Source organism: Pezoporus wallicus, unplaced genomic scaffold (genome assembly GCF_028554395.1).
Source record: "Pezoporus wallicus isolate ANWC-B61680 ecotype Strahan unplaced genomic scaffold, APGP_CSIRO_Pwel_v1 contig_5352, whole genome shotgun sequence".
Lineage (NCBI taxonomy): Eukaryota > Metazoa > Chordata > Aves > Psittaciformes > Psittacidae > Pezoporus > Pezoporus wallicus.
Genome location: NW_026639660.1, coordinates 2,532,266 through 2,546,730, shown reverse-complemented (window position 1 = coordinate 2,546,730; position 14,465 = coordinate 2,532,266). Strand labels below are relative to the sequence as shown.

The window sequence follows — 14,465 nt, the reverse complement described above, 5'->3', positions numbered from 1 at the left end:
CAGTTACAAATTAGTCACTGTCCTCCCATTCTTTACAGAGTGAAAATTCATTTCAAAAACAGGTATTTTGGAATGTAGAATAATTCTGTGGAGAAACAGGACACATCACTAAGTAATTGCAACAGTGAATGAGAAGAAACTCATGTTATTCTATACACATCCTTTCCTATGCACATATATCGACCCTGTTTTACAATCCTCTGTAGATGTATCAGGACTGACATACCATGCAAACTGCACATGCATCAATCCAATAGAATAATAAGAATCATCTATTCAGCAGAAGTTTCCACTTGTATTACCTGCTTTTATACTCCAAGCCAGAGATATTAGAGATTGGTTAGTTTAACTGTGCAACATAACCCATTCACAAAATGAAACTGCAAGAAAACCCGGTTTCCGTGGAGTAGATTGGCAATCAAGGATACCCCTTCCTTTTAAATACCAAGTTTTCATCACCTTCAACTGAAACGCTAGAGCTTTTCATGAGAACAGCCAAAATCTCCACTACCTGAAAAGCTGCATTTCCCCAGTCTGTTTCTTGATGGGGGTTTGATTTTAATGGCTTATCCATTTCTCATGAAATTTCTAAGAAACAGGATTTGTTCCTTGCCTGGGCTCACTGGTACCAAGTTTCAGTAGAAATGAGAAATTAAGCAACTTTTAAGAATCTGAATAACCCAGATGAAAGCTTGAGCAGCTTTAGTAGAGGCACTGCAGCTTTCTCTGAAAATAACATGTTTACAAAGTTCATCAGAAAGTTTAAAACAAACACAAATTTACTCTGCTTCACTATCAGAAATAATGGATTATTAAAGACAAAGCAAAGTGATGGTTAACTGCAATCTGTTTTCAGAAAATTCAGTCTTGTGTACTAGAATGCTTCTCCTGCTAGAGAAATGCATTTAGCTATAACCACCTAAAGCAGTTTCTTGATTGCCCCATTCATAGTAGGTATCCATTATTAGTAATAGGAGTTAAGTTTTCCAAACAGGGCATGTGAGTTTATCTTTTCTGGGTTTAGAAAGAAGAGATACTTTAAAAAAGAAACATACTGAAAAAGTGCTGTTCATTGCCTCAAGAATGCATTTTCTGACATAACGTCTTGTCTGATGATTGTACTTTCAAAATGTCAATTTCTCAGAATCATAATTTCCATGCATTTTGTATGAACAGTAAGTAAACAAGTTTAAAATGGGGACTTAAAAGCAAAAAGCACAAGTAAAACATAATATAGATGTTAAAAAACATAACAAAACAAAATTATATCAGAAGGCCCAAGTTACTTCTGCTTTATATATCGGGTGACATCTCTATCAGGACAAACCTAAGCTAATGAGAGATGCTAATCAGAGAACAGAAATAAATATTATTTCAGTAGTATATATTTTCAACCCTGATGCAAAAGCTCCTGAAAATGTGTGATCAGTAAAAGAACTCAATGTATAGGTGTAGAATCTTTCCTCTCTGGCTATTAAGAAGTTTACTCAGCATTTTTAACAGGAGAGCCCTGAAGTCACAGGGCTCTATGACCTCTTTCTCATTCCCCTTCTGAAAAAAATGATGACACTTATTGCTGTGGTGAATGCTTTTGGTCTTTTAAAGGTAATAAGGAAGACAGGTAGCCACAGGCAGGTTAAAAAACCTTATACGTGTGTAGCGACTTGTTTTTATACATTTCTAAACATAATGCTCCCTTATCTTTCCATCAAATACTATTATAGGCTGCTTTTGTTGAATATTTCTAGCAGCCTATTGTACACAGTGCATCATGAGCTTCATGGCCTGAGGCCAGGAAGGAAGGTGTGGAACAGGTCTTCACAGGTCAATTTCCACTCCCCAAGTTTTCAAGTATTTGAGAGAAGGTCATGTTACAGCACAGATTTACATAGCAGAGAAATTACATGACTTCCCCTTCTAAGCATTTCATAATTTCAATTAAAAAACAAGGTCAAATGAAGGGGGGGGGGGAGAATAACTCTACCTTTTCACAATAGTCAGAAAATTAAACAAAAAACATACTTAGTGTGGTTCTTGCCAAAACATTAGTAAAAATCTACTGACAGTAAACACAAGTTCATAGTATTTGATTTACCATTCCTCCACAAAACCCTTTTCTTTTTTTTTGTGCCTCAGAACAGCCAATAAACAAACCCAAAATACTCTGTATTGCTCCTTTAAATCACTGAGTTTATTAGCTTTAGTCCAAAACACACATATTTTTACAAACATGCATATCATTAAGGAATATATTATTAATTCCAAGAGCTTTCACTCACAGTCTGATAGTCTAGCAGGAGTGTTTAGGGAGGGAACTGCTCTTTGTATTGTCTGTCCAGATGAAAAGAAGAATAAATTGGAATAGCTTTTCCCCCTCAGAGATTGAAATATAGCACACTTCAAAAAAGGGCAGTATTGGCCAGCCTCAGCACTGCCTGACATGTTGTTTATACTAGACGGAGACTAAAATTACAGTGTTCATATCTGGCATTCTTTAAGTACAAATTGGCAAAATAATCAATTTTTTTTTCCCCCGAAAAACAATACTATGATATTTATAGGATAACAACAAAATACTATATTAAGAGCAGCTAAGGATATCATAAAGTGAAACAAGAAGTTTAAAAGTGTTTAGATAAGTATCCATATATCTATATTTTTCTTAGCTTACAAGACTAATGCTTACACACAAATTCCTACTAATATAATAGAGTTTAAATATGCTAATCATTATCCTAGATAGCTCTCAGAATTTGTTTCAACACAGTCAAGCAGTTGTAGCATTTAGACTGACACACTGCTGGTACTCTTACTGAGAGAGAATAAACAGAGAAGAGACTGGCTTCAGTAACTGCAATTAGACTTAACATTATTTCAGTTTCTAAAATATGACAAATATGTAACCTGATTTACTCTTCAGCAGTAAGAAAAAGTTTTAGGCTGATGTATTCCTAAAAAGGGTTGTAGTTTTAAGGAACTCCTGAACAATCTATTGAAGACAGATTCACTGTGTTAGCCAGATTTTATGTGCATTTGATATCCATTCAACAAGCAAAAAGGAGGAAACAGAACTTTTTGTGGAATCTGACATTTTCTCTGTTTACCAACACAAACTCTGAGGGATGAATTTTACCAAAAGCTGCAGCTTAGCATCTCACAGCCCCTGCAGCTGAAAATTCAGATGAAAAATATGGGAGTTTTTCTCTATGATACAAAAGGAACTTTTGGGAGCATTTCTAAAGGATACCAGAAAGCTTGTCTAACATACAATGGTTCCTACTCAGCACAGCCCTCCAAACAAAGAGTAACAGATGCACAACTGGTATTAATAACAAAACATCTCCTCCCTCTGTTAGTCAAGAGAGGACAGCTAAGGACAAATACAGTTTCAGGGTACTTACCTACTCGGAAGTTAGTGGCTGTCAGAGTGTCAGCAGCATGGCCGTTTTCACTGATGAGGGTGGTGGTATTTCCCTTCTCACAGTTGTTCTGACAGTTGCCTTTGGTACAAGTCACTTTACAGATACTGGGTGTAAAGACCACCTTGATACGACCAGTGTGATTTCCCACTGTCAGTGGAGGCAAAGAAAAAAAGAAAAATAAACAGATCACTTTGGTATCCATTGATTTCCTTCTGAAAGTTTTGGGAAAGAAAAAAAAAGGCAGGAGGGGGGGTCGGGGGGAGAAGAGAAGGCGACAGGTCTACAGGAGGAGGGCAGTCTGCAGTGCTCTCTCATAGATCTCCAGTGGTGTCTCTGAAACAGGAGTAGGAAGCTCAGCAAACAGAACTCCGGGATCCACTCCAAAACCACATTTAAAGTCAAGTCACTGGAGTGGGATTAGTAATCACAATGCTGCACTTTATTCACAGGCAGACAAAGAGCAATACCAAGGGCATGACAACTTAAATAGCCAACCCTGACAGGCAGATGTAATGTAAAGAGGCTGGCTGTGCACCTAGGGGTGAATAAACTCTTGTGTCCTCCTGCATACTTTTCCTGTTTCTGCACTTATTAAGTCACTATTTGTAGCTCGACCCCTGGAAATGTTTTAGGCATGCGGCATGTCTGAAAACATCTGTCTCAAATCTCCTGGCACCCCAGCCCGAAGTGGTCAAACCTTGTGACGCAGCTGCCTGGACCCATTTTTTCACAGATTTTTGGCACTACTTTTCATAAGGATTTACGTATTATAGACTGAGCTATGCTGTCAGCCTTTGTATAAGTAATAAATAGTTCAGAGAAAAAAGTAAGTATCAATGCTTGAAAACACTGGTTCTGAGCTCAAAGATAAAAAAAATATTAGTTCTTTATATACATATGTATGCACACACATGTATACATACACACAGTCATTTTTTAAATTTGAATGTGAGAATGACTAAGCAAAGACTAATTTTAAATTAAGGTAATTAAAAGAACTTGTTACAGAATTTAATTTAAAAAGACATGCAAAGCTGAAGACAAAAAAAAAAAAGAAAAAGACATTAAAACTACTCATTAGGAAAATTAGGGAAACAGAACATATTCCATTTGCAATTCTTAAAAAAACCAAACATACGGTTTGCCCTCTGCACACTTACTTATTAATAAATTCAAAAACCTCTTGTAAATATATCACAGTATCTTCATGGAAACAATTAACAATTTCATATCAAACCTAACAATTCCACAAAATGATGCCCATAAAGAGGAGAATCTCCAATCGCCTTCCTAAAGTCACAGAAATAAAGAATTTCCTGGACAGTTGTCTAACCCAGTTTATGAAATACCCTCTGGACAATTTTTTTTTCTTTTTTAAATCTCAAGAAAATGAAAAAAAAATCTTCCCACTTCAAAAGAATATAAATTCTTCATATTTGTCTTTTCATAAATAAAACAATTGTGCCAACTGTTTTGTCTAGAATAAAGGCACTGCTCTATTTGAACAGCAGTTGTAATACAAATGCTTCCACCTTATTTCTCCCTAAATAATAGCTGGAAAAAGCACAGCCCAGACAGACACAGGAATAACATATCTCAATTAAAGGCTAGTATTGTGATTTTAGTCAACATAGAAGACACCCTGGATTCTTGGATGCCAAATGAGAATTATTAATACACCTTTCCTAATCAACAAACATAAGTAGCTTATGAACTGCAGGACAGCTTCACAAGCAATACTGCCATCTTTGTATTTTATTTGCAGTTTTATATACATATTTTCCTAGAAAAGCCCAATCCATTTTATATTTTATATTTTCAGATGTTTTAACATTTTTCCTTTAGGATGTGATCTAATTAAAAAAACATGGTTAGTTGAGTCACAAAAGTCAGCCCTGCCTACACTGTAAAAACCAGTATTGGGGGACCCACACAAGGTTTCCAGCTTAGCTTAAAAATAACTAAATCATAATTTAATTCTCCTTCTTAGTATTATGTACTATGCTGCTGAGCTGTAGCAAAATTTGAACATAATCTTTATAATGAAAATAATATCTTATTTTTAAAATAATGTTTATTATATAGTTCAGATTTTACCAGAAAAAAAATCTGTAGCATAGCTTTATTTTTTGATAGAAGGGGTGCCTTAGTATGAGGCAATTGTAAATTCGCCTCTTATCACTTTGGGGTGAAAACATATTAGCACGTAAGTCTGGGAGTAACAGTGCAGGAAGAGCAGTTGAACAGTACCTTCACAAACACAGGCCAGTACCTACAGAGGTAAAGAGTATCCATGAAAGAATATTTTAATGCAGCTGTTTAGGGAAGTGAGAAGACTGAAAAACAATGCTACATAAGCCCTAACCCCTATAAATATTCATATTATCATTCAGCAATGATTTTGCTATTAAAAAAAAAAATTAATTCTCACAGATATTCCTCGTTTATTAGTTGCAAAAGAGCCAGAAATAAGACAGATTCATATTCTTTTGACATGGGAAGATTTTCTTAGATTTATGAAAACCGTAATGAAACTATTATTTTCATCTCCTTGCCTAGCAGGCCACATCTTTTAACTTTCTCAATACTTCTTGAGACATTTGGGAGGGATACAAAGCTAATGATGGCCCCTGAGCTGAAAATTAACCAGGAGTTGAATCAGGGGAGAAAAATTGTCTTCATCCTTCTACAAACAGTACTATCCTCATGCATCCTAAGGTTTAGCAACCTTAATAGTTAGTATGATACACGCAGATTTAAATTGAAACCAGACCAAAAACTCTTCTCCTGAAAGGAAGCTTTTGGCAGAAATACTGCAAGGTTAGACTCTTGGACTTCCTTGAATCTTCTCCCGCTCCCTTCTTTCCCCACTCCCACTCTCCTCCAAAGAGGGGATGATTTAATTCTAAATGAAAAAATACATCCTTCAATATCTTTTAGCTGCATTTTTACAGTAGCATACAGATTATTTTCCTCTTTAAACTCCAGAAGCTTTACTGATGATGCCACTGTGACATAAGACATGACAAGATCTGCAACTTAGATTATCTCAAATTCATTTCTGGAGAAAAACTATGGTGCTACAGCACTGCAACATACCTGGAATCATATTTTATAGAGATACATACAGACATGTATCATAAACTCTTCAAAACCAATTTTAAACATGTGGAAATGAAACACCTCACTCTGCTCTTAAGTATAACACCAGACTGAAGAAATACAAATGTGAGACCAGATAAATAAATTAGTCTAATGAAAAACAACAAAAGCAGAAGATACAAACACCAAATAAACAGCAAAGATACTGAAAAAAAATATGGCAGAACTAGGGATAAACTCAGATAGCTGCTTGAATAAAGATGGAACAATCAGAATTACCAATACTGGTTAAAGATTCATCCCTGAGTTAGGCAACAAATTCATAATGAGGAGGCTCAGGCACAGCCAACTGCATAATCATCCTGGCTCATAGTACAGGCTTACTTATACCTAAGAACTTTTTGATACATTTGTCAAAGGAGATCAGTGGAAGAACGTATCCGTAGTTTCCACAATCTGTGAAAGTCTCTTGAGTCAGACTCAAAAAAAGAAAGATGCATGGGCAAAACAATGAGATTTTAGTTGAAAATTGGCACCGCATGTATGTTATTTTCTTTCCATCTCTGTAAGTCACTATGATATAAAACTATGAACACAGCAAGCTCCCGCTGTGATTTAGCAACTACTGCAGGAGAAATGGAAAATACAAGCAAAAGGCTTTCTTCACAGAATCCCTCTACCCCCACTGTCCATCATGACAAACTAATATTTTTTTTCTGCCTAAATAAAAAAAGGTGATTGAGTTAAGATAAGGGGGGGTAGCAGATTTTAGGTCCACATGATCACAACAGCTCACAAAAGTTATGCCTGGGTTGCTTAAAGGGGAAGGGTTCCTCCTCAACCTCCTGGGTCCCTTTGTCTGTAACATTACTTAGCCTTAGTTTCTTTCTAAAAGAATTTCTATAAACACATTTTTTCTTGGTTTTATGGCTGCCTTCACAGTTCCAGCATTCTGCAAAAATTCAACTAGACAGTATTCAATAGTTGCAGTGGATCTCAGATGATTTGTGGCATGTCCCTGTTTTGCGGGAAGACAATAGGCTAGCAACACTAGCGAAAGCAGAACTGGTATTCAGTTAAAAAGACTGCTACATTGTACTGTCTCATAGGTCAAGTAGGGCAAAGAAGAAAATATTTTAATGTGTTGAAAAAAATTATTATGTTACTGCGTATACAATGTTTTGTGCTTCACCATGATCTTACCAGAAGGATCAAAATCACAAGCAGTGGCTTATACTGTGGACTCGGCTGGTAGGGCTTACACATACCTCTCCCATAATCCTTCCACAAAACTTCTTATGGATTCTACTTTTAAAGGGGTTCATGTTTTGGTGTTTGAGGTTTTTCTTAATACCTTCACTTATGACAAATCCTATGGCAAATCTTCTGAGGAAACAGAACTAACCAAACTGTAGGCTTCCCATTAGTACCCTGTTTTCATGACACCCTACTTTTGCAGTAAACCCAGTATGTTTTCATATGTGTGTCCACACAGAACATCACCAGACCTAAAGATTCTGTCTTAAGGTTATATTCTTTTTCCAAAGACACTAGATTATGTCAGGCAATTTCATGTTTTTGAATTATAGCCATGCTGCATGAGAATACTTTAGGCACGAAAATCTATCTTCTCAAGTAAAAGCTAACAAGCTTTTAAATAGCAAATAAATATGACATTTTTAATCCTCAGATGACCAGCTCCCTTTCTTTATTCTCAAATGCAGACACAAAAAAAAAAAAAAAAAAGGAAAGGAAAGAAGCAGAAGGAAATTACTTATTTCCTAAAAGAGGTTTCTCCCAGTTATTTTACCAGTCCACCTGGTTTAGTCCTCACTATTAGATATGCTTGTTTAGCCAAAAGGAAAACTGACATTGTACAAAAATCAACCACGTAAGTAAAACAATAGTTTTAAAGACTAAAGTCTTTAGAAACAAAAGTTTCTAAAAACTTTCAGAACTATTGTCAAATGACCTTTTTACACTTTTGACAATATACGAGGAAGTTCTGTCTTCGTCATCAATTTTAAACACTCACCCCCACCTGATTCCCAAAGATCAGAACAAGTTGAAATCTGGCTATCATACACTTAGGTACATCAGCATCTGGAAGATTTACTAATGCTAAGAGGTAAGGTGGAGAGAAGAGGAAAGAGATCAAAAAGGAGGAGAGAGAGATAAGACACGTTAGATTCACATACAGAGCAGATGCAGATCTTCCCTAGATTTCAGAATACACACTAAGAGGAATACAGCCTTTGCAAGGCATGTAAGGGACTGAAAGAGATTGAAAGGTCACCTAATCTCCTCTCTCCTTGCTCCCAACACAGGATGGAACAGCAGGATCACATAAAAAGTTTGTCCAGCCTATTCAAAAAAAATCTTCTATTATGCAGATTCCACATCCTCCCTAAGTAACATATTCTAGTGCCTCAATCTCTCTTATTATAAGGGTATTCCCAATATCTAACTCACATTACCCTGCTGCAATTCAAGGGTATTATTTGCCAACAGCAAACTCTGAGAAAACCTTATTCTTCTGTGGATCAATTTCTAACATATTTGACAACTGCTACCATGAATCTCCCTCAGTCTCATTTCTCCAGACCAAAACGTTCTAAACTTCTCCAGTCTAACAGGCCATATCATGCAGACCTCCATTATTTCTTGGTTTGCTTTTGATATTACTCACTTGGTCCTCATCTTTCTTCAAATACACTGTTCAAAATTAGGTAATACTGCACCTGAGGTCTGATGGGCATTGAGAAGAGCAGCAGAATTACTTAATACAGCTTACCTAAAATGCTTGTGTTGGTATAATTTATATTTCTCCCCTAATGGCGACCTTCACACTCAGAACCAGCCTGCAGGCTAGGCCAAAGGGGTGAAGATGTCCCAAACCCCTTTTTTATCTGTTGATATGGATTTCATTCCAGTGAACCAAATGTGGAACATACCTTACATGACCTCGGCAGGACTGAACTCAGCCCTTATACTGCTTTGAAAATGGGACTAAAACCTGTTGCATTCAAACCTGAAAACCCAGCAGAAAATGAGCCTAATTCTTTCTGTAAGTGACAAGCACAAACAAGTCCGAAAATTACATGGATTCAAAACGGCAAGGCACAGCTGCTAGGTAATTTCATTTTTGACTTCAATGTATAATACTAATCTTCAGGCAGAGCTCTGCATCTTGGCTCTTTCCAGAAACTTTGTTATGGTATATTTGCACACCTCACACTCAGTGTACATTTCACAGGGATTGGGAAAAGTTAGACAAGGTAATGAAAATAAGATGACCCAGCTCTTTTACATCCAAGATCCAATAACTTCTCTGATAATTAAAAGTACTCCCCAGAGTTCTGCATGAGGGGAGGTGTACATGTGTATACCCATGCAGTCAAACATTTTGAACAAGCCAGCAGTATGTCAAGCTGTACATTATTTACCACGTCTAGACAGCTAAAGCTACACATTATAGAACCATAAAATAGTTAAGGTTGGAAAGGACCTTAAGATCACCTAGTTCCAACCCCCCTGCCATGGGCAGGGACACCTCACACTAAACCATCTCACCCAAGGTTCTGCCCAACCTGGCCTTGAACACTGCCAAGGATGGAGAATTCACAGCTTCCCGGGGCAACCCATTTCAGTGCCTTACCACCCTAACAGGAAAGATCTTACTCCTTATACCCAATCTAAACTTCCTGTGTTTAAGTTTTAACCCGTTACCCCTTGTCCTATCACCACAGTCCCTAATGAAGAGTCCCTCCCCAGCATCCCTATAGGCCCTCCTTCAGATACTGGAAGGCTGCTAGGAGGTCTCCAAACAGCCTTCTCTTCTCCAGGCTGAACAGCCCCAACTTTCCCAGCCTAACTTCATATAGGATGCGCACCAGTCCCTTGATCATCCTCGTGACCCTCCTCTGGGATTGTTCCAACAGTTCCATGTCTTTTTTGTGTTGAGGACACCAGAACTGTACACAATACTCCAAGTCGAGGTCTCATGACAGCAGAGTAGAGGGGCAGGATCACCTCCTTCAACCTGCTGGTCACACTCCTTTTGATGCAGCCCAGGACACAGTTGGCTTTCTGGGCTGCAAGCGAACACTGAAGCCAGCTCATGCCCAGTTTCTCATCGACCAACACACCCAAGTCCTTCTCCACAGGGCTGCTCTGAATCTCTTCTCTGCCCAACCTGTAGCTGTGCCTGGGATTGCTCCGACCCAGCTGTAGGACCTTGCACCTAGCATGGTTAAACTTCATGAGGTTGGCATCAGCCCACCTCACAAGCGTGTCAGGGTCCCTCTGGATGGCATTCCTTCCCTCCAGGGTATCAACCGAACCACACAGCTTGGTGTCATCAGCAAACTTGCTGAGGGCGCACTCAATCCCACTGTCCATGTCAGCGACAAAGATGTTAAACAAGACCGGTCCCAACACCGATCCCTGAAGGACACCACTTGTTACTGGTCTCCAGCTGCACGTTGAGCCATTGACCACAACTCTTTGTGTGCGGCCATCTAGCCAGTTCTTTATCCACTGAGTGGTCCATCCATCAAATTGATGTCTCTCCAATTTAGAGACAAGGATGTCATGTGGGACAGTGTTGAACGCTTTGCACAAGTCCAGGTAGATGACATCAACTGCTCTACCCCTGTCCATCAGTTCTGTAGCCCCATCATAGAAGGCCACCAAATTGGTCAGGCAGGATTTCCCCTTAGTGAAACCATGCTGGCTGTCACCAAGCACCTTGTTGTTTTTCCTGTGCCTTAGCATGCCTTCCAGGAGAATCTACTCCAAGATTTTGCCAGGCACAGAGGTGAGACTGACTGGTCTGTAATTCCCTGGGTCATCCATTTTCCCCTTCTTGAAAATGGGGGTTATATTTCCCTTTTTCCAGTCATCACGAGCTTCACCTGACTGCCATGATTTCTCAAATATGATGGACAGCGGCTTTGCAACTTCATTTGCCAGCTCCTTCAGGACCCGCGGATGGATTTCATCAGGACCCATGAACTTGTGCACATCCAGATTTTTAAGATGGTCTCGAACCAGATCCTCTCCTACAGTGGGCGCAAGGTCTTCATTCTCACAGTCCCTGCATCTGCCTTCCAAGACTTGGGTGGTGTGATCAGAGCCTTTGCCAGTGAAGACCAAGGCAAAGAAGTCATTCAGAACCTCAGCCTTCTCCAAATCCTGTGTAGCCAGTTCTCCCGAGAGCTTCCTGAGGGGGCCTACGTTCTCCCTTGCCTGATTTTTATTTGCTATGTGCCTGTAGAATCCCTTCCTGTTATCCCTAATATCCCTAGCCAAGTTTAATTCTAACTGGGCCTTAGCTTTCCTAACCTGGTCCCTAGCTTCCTGAACAACATCCCTGTACTCTTCCCAGGCCGCCTGTCCTTGCTTCCACTTTTTATAAGCCTCTTTTTTCTCCTCAGATTTTCCTCAGGAGCTCCTTATCCATCCAAGGAGGTCTCCTGGCCCTCTTGCTGCATTTCCTTCTAGTTGGGACACAACACTCCTGAGCTTGTAGCAGGTGATCCTTGACCAAGAGACTTGGGCCCCCCTGCCCTCTAGGTCTGTATCCCATGGAACCTTCCTAAGCAGGTTCCTGAAGAGACCAAAGTCTGCCCTCTTGAAGTCCAGGGCAGTGAGCTTGCTGCATGCTCTTCTCACTGTCCTGAGGATCTCAAATTTGACCATCTCGTGATTGCTGCATCCAAGACTGCCCTGGAGCATCACATTTCCAACCAGCCCTTCCCTGTTGGTGAGCACGAGGTCAAGCATAGCACCTCTCCTTGTCGGCTCCTCTATTACTTGCAGAAGGAAGTTGTCTTCCACACAACTGAGGAACCTCATGGATTGCTTGTGCCAGGCCGTACCATCCCTCCAACAGGTATCAGGGCGGTTGAAGTCCCCCTTGAGAACAAAGGCCTGCGAGCATGAGGCTGTTCCTATCTGGTATAGAGTGCTTCATCCAGAGTCCTCTTGATCAAGCAGTCTGTAACAGATGCCCACAGTAATGTCTCCCATCGCTGTTCTCCCTTTAACCCTGGCCCACAAACTCTCTTAACTGATCACCTGTCCTCAGGCAGAGTTCCATACTCTCCAGCCTATCCCTAACATAAACAGCAACTCCCCCTTCCCGTCTGCCAGCCCTGTCTTTTCTAAAGAGCCTGCAATCGTCCCTTCCAACACTCCAAACATAGGAGCCATCCCACCATGTTTCTGTGATGCCTATTATATCATACCCCTGTAGACATGCACACATCTCTAATTCCTCTTGTTTGTTCCCCATGCTACGGGCGTTTGTATAGAGGCATCTGAGCTGAGCTCCAACTGAAGCCGGCTCATTGGCTGGAGCGGCTGGGATATATCTACATTGCTCCAAGCATTTATTATAGGTGCTGGCAACTGACTGGGTGTGTTGGGATCGAATGATGCCCCCCTCCCCCAACACATCTAGTTTAAAGCTTCCTTGACCACCCTCCTGGCAAGCCTCCTACCAAAACTGCTTGTCAGACCAGCTCCACCAGCCCCCACTAGACCTGTCTTCCCAAATTGAGTCCCATGTTCTAGATACCCTAACCCCTGACTATGGCTCCACCGTTCTAACCATTTATTAACCTGGCCAGTCCTCCTAGTCTTTTTTAGGTCCTCCCCTGTATCCTGGAGAATTGATGAAAAGACTACCTGAGCTCTAGAGAACCTCTCCCAGGGCTCTGTAGTCCTTCTTTATGTTCTCCAGGCTACTGCTATCTATATTACTAGCACCCACATGGACAACTAGAAGTGGGTAATAGTCAGTGAGACATACCAGACCAGGCAGCCTCTCTGCAGCATCCCTGATTTGTGCCCCTGGTAGGCAACACACCTCCCTTGAGACGGGGTCAGGCTGACAGATGGGTGCCTCTGTTCCTTTCACAGTAGAGACACATACTGCTATGACGCACTGCTTTTTCCTGGCAGCACCAGTAGTGATCTTCCTTACCAGTGCATCAGCCGGTTGTTCGCGTTGCGAGTGTATTTCCTCGCTAACCCCCTGCAGAACTGAAAAGCAGTTCTGAGTGGGGACACTGGATTTAGGAGGAAGCCTCTTGCTTTTAATTGTCCTCTTACTCCTTTTTTTGTTGGTTTTCTTTGTTACTATTTCCCAGCTTCCTGGGTTAACGGCCTCCTTCTTTCATTCACGAGCTACAGGGGACGCTTGAGGCCCCTGCACAGTTTGGGCCTGGAGCAAGCATTCCTGCTTCCTCTCAGCTTCCCTGACACCTTGCAGCCTATTAACAGCATCCCGCAGCTCAGCCCCTGCTGCAGGAGGACCTCCACCAGGGAGCACCGAGTGCAGCCCTGCCCATTGCGTACCTTTCCCTCACGAGACCAGTGCAGGCACTCTCTACACCCCGAGCTCTGCACTGCAGCCTCCCCTCTCATCGGCTCTGTCTGGGTGCCTACACTGGCCACCACCAGGGCTGCCAGGGCAGAGCTCCCGGACCAGGCTCTGGTCATAAGGTCAGTGCTCACCATCCCACTCGCCTGCCCGCGCTAACTGCCACACTGCGCTCCTGGTCGCTCGCGCTCCCTGGGGCAGGTTTTTACTCAGTCAGGGCTGCTCCTGGCTCCGCCCCGTGTGAGTCAGCTGCTCGCTCGCGTCAGCTGAGCTGCCGGCTCCTGGGCAGGTCCTGTCGAAGACTTGAGGCTCCCTCGGTGGCTCCTGTCGCTCTCAGTTGAGGCTCCTGGACGCTGACCTTCCCCTTGCTTCGGTGTTGAAGGCGTCCTCTCTGGAGCTACTCACCTCAGTAATGTTGACATGTTAATTAATTCCAGCATTCCCTCTACTTTTTGTTATTTTTGTAACTCCTTAATCTGTGGCATTTGTATGACCTTACGTGTATTTTATCAGTTAATAGAGGTAATCTTTGATATTTTGCCATTTTTCAA

General features: G+C 41.0%; 1 protein-coding gene across 5 annotated transcripts in view; it reads right to left on the bottom strand.

The window, feature by feature from the left end:
- Nucleotides 1-14,465, bottom strand: part of LTBP1 (latent transforming growth factor beta binding protein 1) — a 197,738-nt gene that overhangs the window by 124,734 nt on the left and 58,539 nt on the right. For 3 of the 5 annotated variants that reach the window (XM_057415458.1, XM_057415455.1, XM_057415457.1), the window contains one exon: nucleotides 3,402-3,569. In XM_057415458.1, the coding sequence (XP_057271441.1) occupies nucleotides 3,402-3,569 (168 nt within the window). Of the gene's footprint in view, nucleotides 1-3,401; nucleotides 3,845-14,465 lie in introns of those variants that run through there. The other 2 variants (XM_057415454.1, XM_057415456.1) reach the window with 2 other exon arrangements.